The sequence below is a fragment of the Amphiprion ocellaris genome, chromosome 7 (genome assembly GCF_022539595.1).
Source record: "Amphiprion ocellaris isolate individual 3 ecotype Okinawa chromosome 7, ASM2253959v1, whole genome shotgun sequence".
Taxonomy (NCBI): Eukaryota; Metazoa; Chordata; class Actinopteri; family Pomacentridae; genus Amphiprion; species Amphiprion ocellaris.
In genome coordinates this window covers 23,583,841-23,594,318 of record NC_072772.1, presented here as the reverse complement: position 1 = coordinate 23,594,318, position 10,478 = coordinate 23,583,841, and the positions used below count along the sequence as shown (strand labels likewise).

Sequence of the window (10,478 nt, the reverse complement as noted above, 5' to 3'; positions counted from 1 at the left end):
TTATTCTGATCCATATCGTATCTTATAACTGCTGATTGTTATTGTTTCCTTGATAAAAACGAGTTACCCCTGATTGACTTGTAAAATAAATGAATATAACAACGAGCCAGTCTTTTGAAAGGAACGGCTCCTCAAGATCCAGCTCCCTTCAAAGACCCAGAAATCCCATCTCAAAAATAAAATAAAAATCTTAAATTTGGCATGGCTACTAATAATTTAGTGCCTAAGTTGCAGACCTAGACCATCCACGTTACATTGTTTACATTTTTTGTTGTGCTAATTGGCAGTTCACTTGGCCCAAACACATTCCTCCACAGTGCGAATACCTGCAGGTCTGTGATGTAGAGTTTACTGTAAACTGCAGCCTGCGGCTGTGCTGTTGTTGTTGTTGCTAAGGAGGGAGGCACTAAGCTGATGATGTGTTGCGCTGATTGGTGATTTCCTTGATTGACACATGGACAGACCAATCTCTCGCACCGTCACTGCTGGGCTCTCTAACGGCACCGTGTCGTAACTTTGGATTTTGTGATTGTCAGGGAGGAATATTGGCCGTGAAAGGTAAAACTTATTTGCTGCAACTGCTCTTCAGACGTCACTTTATTAACATGTTACCTATCTATTAATACTAACGTGTTCGCTAATGCTAGCTGGTTAACACTTCCCAATGCTGTTAGTTACGCCGCTGCTATTAGCAACAAAAGCTAAGCCAAGCTGGAGATCCACGACGAATCTGTAGAATGTTCAATACTGATAGATATTAATGAGCTTCGACCTTATACTGGCAATAATGCATGGTCCACTGAATGCACTGCTAAAGCTGCTAACCTTTTGGAAGCTATCAAATGTACTCTGTAACATGGTCCTAACCTCGTTCATTTTCCCGTTATCATTGGCACAGACAGCCTTCAGTTCATCCCCAAGAAGTCACAACAAACCCCCGTGAAAACTGGTCATTCCTGTGTTTTACAGCGTTTTGGTTATACAGCATTAAAGCGAATATGAATCATACACAGACCAGGCATAACATGATGACCACCTTCCTAATATTGTGTTGGTCGCCTTTATGCTGCTAAAACTCCTCTGACCCAGTGGGGCATGGACACAGGACCTGTGGGTCGCAGGGTGGGACTTACCTAGATCAGGCTGATCCTGGTACATCCCACAGATGCTTGGATCTGGGGAGTGTGGAACCCAGGTGAACACCTTAGCTCTATCGTTTTCCCCGGGCCACTCCTGAGTAGTTTTTGGGGTGTATCGAAGCGTATTGTTCTGCTGAGGGTGGCAGCCAGCATCAAGGACTGCTGATGGCATCAGTGTTATTCTCTTCACCTGTCAGTGGTCATAATGTTGTGGCTGATCGTTGTATCTGAACAGCGTGGAGCTAAAATCAGTCACAGGTGGGCTTCAGTATATTTATGTTGGTCGATTAAACAGCAGGTCAGCATCTCCTCATATTAGGTCAGTAGTTAACAATATTCTTGGCCAACTTTTGAGAACATTTGCTTTCCTAGATGTTTTAATTAACCAGAAGGTCGCAGAAGGCAACAAAGGGATTTAAATGGTAGCCAACACTGTGTTCTTTTATTAAAGATGTCCCGAGAAGAGCTGGTGGTCCAGCGGGCCAGGACGTCCTTTCAGACCGGCAGAACCAAACCTCTGGAGTACCGGATCCAGCAGCTGAAGAGCCTGCTGAGCCTCATCAGCGACAGACGGACAGACATTGCAGATTCCCTAAAGAAGGACCTCGGAAAGGTGGGTCAAATTTTTTCATTAATAGGTTCACTACCAACACAGTAATGGTGCTAGTAGAGGAGGTATTTTTGTTGAAAAACTTGTTCGAAATTTTTTGTTTAAATTAATATTGTAATTTTTAAATTATTTTATCTGTTTTCACAATGTTCCTTATTTAGGTATGACCTTTAGTCTTCTGTCCTTAGCAGCCATTAATTCCTTGAGCCAGAGTAACGGTATTCACTCTAAATGAGGCACATTTTCAATTATGGTGATTAATGTGTTTCTGCTGAACAAATCAATATAAGAGTAAAGTCATGGCTGAATTTGCAAGCAGACGAGGAAAGAGCACTGGAGTTTGTCCCTGCTTGTGCTTTCAGAGTGAAAATGGGACGGAGCTGTTTGAGATAATGAAACTGGAGGGAGAGATCAGGCTGGCTATAGAGAAGCTGGCAGAGTGGGCTGCTCCTCGGCCGGTCGAGAAGAACTTCCTCACTATAACAGATGAGGTTTACATCCAGCCCGAGCCTTTGGGGGTGGTGCTCATCATCGGGGCCTGGAACTACCCCTGGGCTGTCACCCTCGTGCCACTGGTTGGAGCTATTGCTGCAGGTAAGGAGCTTTCCTGTGTGTAGTACCTCAATAACTGCTTACAGCTTATACTTTAGTCCCCCGTAGAGCAGTAGTACTGCCACTCTGAACTGGCAGTCACTAAATCAGATGAGCTTCATGTGTAGCCATTTATATCCATATATATATTTGTTTACGAGTATTAATAAAAGGTGCTTAGCCTATGGTATAGTTACAGAGGCTCCATATGTGCGCTCTATTGCTCTGCTGTAACCCCCCTCATGTACGCCTTATTCTGCACTAGCACACAAAGTCATAAGCCCTTTTCAGACATGGGATGCTCAACATTGCTTCATGATTATGTTAAAGTTATGGCAATTTGTCATTGAGACAGAGGTCACTTTTATGTTAACATTCCTCATTGAGATATACCCACCACAATGCCAGAGAAAAGAAGAGAGCTGTGGTACATGCACAGTGTTTGTCATTCAGCGCATTTAGTAACGCACACGCTAATAAACAAAAGACTAAATATAAACTAATTGTAGCTTATCAAATGATCTACATCACTAAAAATCCAGTTTATTTCTGATTTCCTGAACATAAAATTTCTGTTGACGTGTCATGATAATCTAACTGTTGTTTTACCAACAGTAAGATAAATATTCAGACACCGGTGAGGAAGCTCATGATTCAGCCGTAGGATAATAATTTAACTGCAGCTGATAAACTGTGACTCTGTGTGATAGCTCCCCTCGTAGATGTGATGAAAAAATGTACACAGTGTAACTGCCACTGGATTGTGACCCAGACTGATCTTCTCTCTGTGTGGGGGATTAAATAGGAAGTTACCAGCACTGTTGTTCTGTCGTTTCACATGTGAACGTAGGTGTGACTCTCTCTTTGGAGATGCTTATGGATCTCGCTGCAGGTGTTTAATAAACTCAGGTGAAATGCTCCTATAAGCAGCTGGAAGCAACAGACTGAACTTATCTCCTGTTAATGTTCTGTCAGAATCCGTACTGCATTAATCACTAGTGAGAATCATTAATTTGACCAGTTACAGAGTCTGTCTTCATCGCTGTAAAATTTTATTTTTATGAACATTTCAGTTTGTAATAAATGAGAAGCAAAGAAAATGAAAACATTGTCTGGTGTATTTTGCAGCAAGCTACATATTTTGTTCTTTGGGGAATTTTTGGACCAATATTGTCTCTGAAATGTGGAAAAAACGTTCCCCAAATCACTTGACACAACTTGAAGTATGCTGCTTGTATGTGTCTATCTGTTAATGAGACCGTGTGCAGCTCAGGTTTGTGAATGTGTTAGAAGTGATACAGAAATGTTACCATGTCTGACCTTGTAGATTGCTGTCACAACTTTACAGAATGGTGAGCAGGCCGCCTTCAGGCATGAATCTGAAATATTATTGGCCATCAGATTATAAAGGGATGCATGTTTGTGAGGGATTTATTGAACTTAAATCCATCCCAGAGGGAGAAGACATTTTATCAGAATAGTTCAACACTTTGAAAATATGCTTATTCACTTTTATGCTGAAAGTTAGTTGAGAAGAATTAATAACTTGTCCTGAAATTAAAGCTCTAGTCAGAAACATGTCAGCTTAGCATGCTGGAAAAAGGTGAAAAAAAAAAAAAAATTTAAAAACTCAGCCTGCTCGCCTCCATTAGGTGGTAGTAAAATGTGTTCAGAATCAAGAAGTCGTCCACCACATTATTGCATGTTTGTTCTTGTACAAATTAAACAAGATATAGTGTGTTTATTAGTGAGGTTGATACTACTGCCTGGGACAGAGCTGGGCTAGTTCGTGTAGACCCCTCTGTTCCCCCCCTCACACAGAATGATATCCACCTTCTCATGGAACTCTTGGTTTAAAAAAAAAGTCCAAATGTGTAGCTTTTATAATGTAACGAAGAGTCTATAAGTACAGAATTCAATGTAGCCATGTCCATCCATCTTCTTTAGGGAAGGCTCATCAACACTATGCAGAATAGAAAACTGCAACCCAACACCAATGTCAAGTATTGCCTCAGAAATTTTACAGGAGTCACTTTGACACATCACAGCAAGAAAAGCACTCAGAGAGCACAGTACTCCGCCAAGGCTGCTCAGTCATTGTATCATTTCCCGATAGGTCTGCAGCAGTGGATTTGTAGTAGGATCGCAATCAGCTGACGTAGTGTTCACTTGTTGTCATAGTTACAGTGATGCCATGTCGCTATCTCGCTGTGATACAGAAATCTTTAACAAATCCATGGATCCAGACTATAAGCTGCATCACTGCCAAAATCTCATCACTTGGTGCTTGTGTCATTTCTGACCTTCCCTGAAAATTTCATCCAAATCTGTTAGTTCGTTTTTGTTGAGTAATGCTGCTAACAGACAGACAAATTAACAGACAAATTAACAGACAGATGTACACCGATCATTCACATAACTCCGCCATGTTCCTTGGTGGAGTAATAATAAAAATTGATGATGGTCTGGCACATTAGAGTAGATGAAAATCATTGTTCATTTTGTCAGTAACACCTGTGCTCTTGTTGTTAAGACAAGTCAAAGTGTCCTCTACAGTACTGGACAAAGCTATTTTTAGACACCTGCTGAATCAGTGACACATTTAACACTTATTTTCCATAGAAAAGTTTCATCATTAATATTCTGTTTATTTGGGAGTTTCATAAAGTTAATATTTATTGTAGGACTACAGTTTTCTTCTTCATTTTCAAAGTGTTTGACAATTTTCAAGGCTGCACAGTGGCTTGGTGGTTAGCATTGTTATCTTGCAGCTAGAAGATCCCTGGTTCACGTTCCCACCTTCCCGGGATCTTTCTGCATGGAGTTTGCATGTTCTCCCTGTGCATATGTGGATTTTCTCCGGGTTCTCCAGCTTCATCCCACAGTCCGAAAACATGCTCAGGTTAATTGGTGATTCTAAATTGTCTGTAGGTGTGAATGTGAGTGTGATTGTTTGTCTCTATAAGTAGTCCTGTGATAGACTGGTGACCTGTCCAGGTGTCTCCTGCCTTCACCCTAAGTCAGCTGGGATAGACTACAGCCCCCAGAGATCCTAATGAGGATTAAGCAGAGTATAGATACTGGATGGATGACAATTTTCACTATACTGCCGTTGTGTCTCTTTTTCATCTCTCAGGTAATGCAGCAGTAATAAAACCATCTGAGGTCAGCTCTCACTCTGCCAAGGTCATGGAGGAACTTCTCCCTCAGTATCTAGACAAGGTGAGCCTCCTGCCTGATTAGATTACAACACGTTTTTACCTCTCATACAGTTATTGTGAATGTGCAGGGGGTTTTAATGTCTGGATACACTCTCTGTAGGACATGTACCCAGTGGTCACAGGTGGAGTGTCAGAGACCCAGGAGCTGCTGAAGCTGAGATTTGACCACGTTTTCTACACAGGCAACAGTACAGTGGGCAAACTGGTGATGGAGGCTGCAGCTCGCCACCTCACCCCAGTAACACTGGAGCTGGGAGGGAAGAGCCCCTGCTACATCGACAAGAACTGTGACATCGCTGTTGCATGTCGGTCAGTTTTCTCTATAAATCTTAGCACATAAATAAGCTGTATTGAAGCTTCAGAGGACCACAGAACACACAGCACGGATCCTAAAGATCAAAGTGTTTCTCTCTTTTTCCCAATACAGTCGCATCACATGGGGAAAGTTTGTGAACTGCGGTCAGACATGCATCGCTCCAGACTACATCTTGTGTGAACCTTCCATCCAGAGCAGAGTATTTGAGGAGCTTAAAAGGAGCATCGAGGTTAGTCTGAAAAAAAAAAAACATTTTAATACATACACCAGGTATTTTTGAGCTATGTTCAGGTAAGTTTTTTATGTGTTGTTAGTAATCATAACCACTGGTAGTACTTGAAAAATGTCTGCCTGTTTTGAAGCAGTAATGGCTCATTCCTGTTTCATTTGTATTACTTCCTTCTGTTTTCACAAGATAATTGTTATTTTCATTTGGTAAATTATATATATGCAATGAATAGTATAGCAACTTATGGATCAATAGACATTAGGAGGCAAGGCTTCCATGTCTTTTCTTTGTAAAAATCTTTTATTCTAGGATAATCTTCCTTTAATGTGACACATTACAGGAGTTTTACACCGATAATCCAAAAACCTTTGAGGACTATGGACGCATCATCAACCAGCGGCACTTTAAGAGAGTCATGGCCCTCATGGAGGGAAGTACAGTTGCTCTTGGTGGAGAATCTGATGAATCCCAGTGCTACATAGGTATGTGGTGTGCTTGAACAAGTGGGCGTCTCTACAAGTGTTGGTAAGCCTGCCCCTGGCCAATCATTTTAGTTGGCATTCTCTCTGTCTTTACTATCTGTGTGCTTATACAAATGTTCCAACACAGCAGTTCCACTATTTTAAGGAAACACCAAAGCTGCATAATTCACTTTCCCTCGCCCAAGATGGCTGTTGTTGGTTTAAAGAATGACAAGCAAACCAGAGCATTTTTCCCCTTTAGCAGAATGATTCTGTGCTGCAGCAGTATGCAGTACATAAAGGTCTGGCTAAGAAAGACTACTTTCTCAGGGATCCAAAGGTGTTCCCACACCAGAAGGGATATATAATACCTCTAGCATAACCTTGGTCTACCTTGCTGTCTCTTTCAGGTTGGACATGCTTAAACTGATTCACTAAGCAGGCCTTGAGATGGTATTCTGGTCAGATGGCCAAACCATGTCAGCTGGCTCATTTAGTTCAATCTGTTTAGACTGTGTAAACCCTTTAGGCAGTATATTGGTGAATATTCCTTGAATGGCCCTCCTGTCTCTGTGTAGCTCCCACTGTACTGAAGGATGTGACCTGTGAATCCAAAGTGATGAAGGAGGAGATCTTTGGCCCACTCCTGCCTGTCATCACAGTGAGTGGTGTGGATGAGGCCATCCAGTTTATTAATGAGCGAGAGAAGCCGCTGGTTGTCTACGTCTTCTCCCATGACAACAAGGTATAATTCATCATCTGCAGACATGTTTGTTTCCGGTTATTCAAGCAAACATTTAGATTCCATTGATTATGAGTTAATTTTATGTCTGTGATTGTGATTCATCATTGGTCTGACTGGATTTCCTTCACTCTTCCTGTCTCACAAACAGCTGATTAAAAGAGTAATAGCTGAAACATCCAGTGGAGCCCTGCTGGCTAATGACTGTCTGGTCCACTATACTGTCAGCAGTCTTCCATTTGGAGGAGTTGGTGAGTGTGTGGCTGTCAGAGTCAGCAGCAGCAGTGGTATCTATCCTCCTTTTTAATGCTGACATGCTTTTTCATGACATTGTACTTCTTCCTCAGGTAACAGTGGTATGGGCAGCTACCTTGGCCGCCATAGCTTTGACCAGCTCAGCCACATGCGTAGCTGCCTGATCAAGCAGCTGAAGTTGGAGGGAGTCAACAGCATGCGTTACCCACCGCACACACCCAAGAAACTGGACTGGGCTCGATTCTTCCTGTTAAAGACGCTCAACTTTGGCCGGCTACGCCGCTTGGCACTGCTGGCTATGCTGGCTGGCTTGACAGCATTTGTGGTGCAGGTAAATGTCTTAAACTATACTAATCCAGTCCAAAGAGGAAAAAGGTTTTGTTTGGTAGTAGTAATGCTCTAGCTGTTGAGGAGATTTCTTTGACAGTTTATTGTCTGTAAATCTTTCCTCTACGATTTACTGTAGACTACTTTGACATTCTTGCATGTTCAGCTGACCTGTTACACCTTGATAAAAAGACTATTTACATTACACTTTCAGTTTAAATGAAGGGATGTAATTCAGTCATACCTGCTGAACAGTGTCTCATTTCCTGACTATTTTAGTACCAAATCACATTTTACTAACTTGGACCCTTTGTATCAATTTACAGTAAATAATCAGCACCTTCATTTCTTTTTAGAACATGCAAATACAGTGCAATACAACAACATAGTTTGCAAAGTTTTGTGTTTGAAAGCAGTTAAATGCATATTTAAGAAGTAAATAGGGTGAACTTTTGAAAAATTTGTGTCATACAAGTGTCCATTAAAGACAGAGTTGTCTTTCACACTGGTAATTAACTGAAAGACAAATGACAACAACAGCTGTGGATTTGTTGACAACTCTAATGAAAGTTTGTGATGGCTGTTATTGTTGCTGCTAGTAACACTACTGTTATCTGTAAAGGCTACACCATTAAAGTACCTGCATGAAAGCAGATGACTGCAGACTGATTTTATTCAATTTTCAGTGAGAATCTACCATGTAAACAGTCTGAAGATAAAGAAAAACCATTAAATGAGAAGGTGTGTCCAAACTTTTGGCTGGTAGTATACATAACAATTGAAAAAGAAGATGCATGTTTTTTTTAACTAGTGCATTATTTGTGTGGTGGCTGTTTACCACTTTGTAAATAATAACAAATACTTTTTCCCAAGATAATCAGATCAGCATCCTCCCACCCACATACCCCAGTCCTACGGGCCTGTACCCTCATACAACAATGGCTTTGTCTCTAGCAGACAATGTGTGGTGTTGTCCAGGAAATCTAGCCACATAATGCCCCCTCATCTACCCTCCCTGTAATTACCCAGCATGCTTCACTCCCCATAGCTAAATGGCCTCTTTTGTTACAGTCAACCCCACCACCTTTGTTGACATCCACACTTGTGCTCCTGTGAACAGTTAAACTATCTGTTATCTGTGTATTTCAAACAGTTTGGTGTGTCATGTTGCTTGCAGAGGTTCCTGCGACGAAGCTGAGCAGCAGAGCTCTGAAGTTACACCCTGTGATGCTGCTGCTGATCCTGGGACAGCCACATGGACAAATGCACTGTAGCAGATAATAATGCTCCTGATATTTGCCGGTCCATATCATTTCACATTCATGTAGATATATTTTACTGACTTGTGTTTTTAAAATATGTAGGCTGCATCTCCTTTCGTTTACACCTTAAGCTACTTTTGATCATTTTACATCAGTTTTATAGTATTATCATCTTTAAAATTACGTAATTTACATTTACACTACCAATCAAAAGTTTGGGGTCACTTAGAAATGTCCTTATTTCGGAAAGAAAAGCATTTTTTTTCAGTGAAGTTAACATTAAATTAATAAGGAATACAGCCTACACATTGTTAATGTGGTAAATGACTATTCTAGCTGGAAACAGCTGATTTTTAATGGAATATCTACATAGGAGTACAGAGGAACATTTCCAGCAACCATCACTCCTGTGTTCTAATGCTACATTGTGTTAGCACATGAATGAAAGTGAGTTTTCATGAAAAACATGAGATTGTCTGGGGAGCCCAGACTTTTGATAGTGTATAGATTTTACTTTGTTGTTCTGAAATTACACAACTGTGTAGCAGTGATGCAGTGATTCATTTCAGAGTAGAAATCAGTGTAAAACTACTGTTCCCACTGTAATCCATCCTGAGAATATGCTGTCTGAATGTAAAAGTGCCATTTGGATTTTATGGTAGTTTTGCTGTCTGCAAATAAATAATCATTTCAACTAATTGCTTTGCAGATTTTTTGACTTTTTGTGAATTGTTATTTGTATATGAGCATTAGGGTGATGACTTTTTTACAACCTCATATCCCTGTATCATAATTTGATGAACTTTTATTAAAGATTAGATAAAATCTTACTTTTAAGGTGATTTGATAAAAAAAACCTCACGCACAAAATGATTTTAAAAATTTTAATTATCAGCTTTTTGGCCAGAATTTATCAACTTCAAAACAACTACCAACACTTAGATTATCTTTTAAGGCATTGAATCATTTACTTTTCTATGGTTGGTGCATTTGGTACTGTTTGTGAATGCTTCTTTGGGCTTAACGAATTTAGTCCCATTGATAGTAATAGTGATTTTTTCAAAGTGGTTTGTGCGTGACCTTTTTCAATATTTCAACAGAATAAATGTCATTTTAATCATTAATAGGCAAAAGTTCATTCATTAGTGCTACAGGAAATAATTTTTGAGAAAAAAAAAGTCAAAAAGTCATCACCCTAATGAGCATATTGGCAAGATTCAAGGTTATTGTAATACATGAGCTGACTGCTGTAAGTAGTAGGCTGTTATTAAGACACATTACCTTTTACGGAGTCCAAAAACAGCTCAACTAAAAGCTGTAAAAGA

The 10,478-nt window shown here is 40.4% G+C and overlaps 1 protein-coding gene across 1 annotated transcript; it reads left to right on the top strand.

Annotated features, from left to right (window-relative positions):
* Positions 1 to 424: 424 nt before the first annotated feature.
* On the top strand, positions 425 to 9,851 carry LOC111581222 (aldehyde dehydrogenase family 3 member A2-like). Its single transcript, XM_023289322.3, has 11 exons — positions 425 to 558; positions 1,591 to 1,752; positions 2,112 to 2,343; positions 5,477 to 5,562; positions 5,662 to 5,870; positions 5,989 to 6,106; positions 6,447 to 6,588; positions 7,146 to 7,312; positions 7,461 to 7,560; positions 7,657 to 7,895; positions 9,069 to 9,851. Exons 2-11 carry the CDS (start codon positions 1,591 to 1,593, stop codon positions 9,087 to 9,089), a joined length of 1,476 nt encoding a protein of 491 aa, XP_023145090.1. The 5' UTR covers positions 425 to 558; the 3' UTR covers positions 9,090 to 9,851.
* Positions 9,852 to 10,478: the final 627 nt, after the last annotated feature.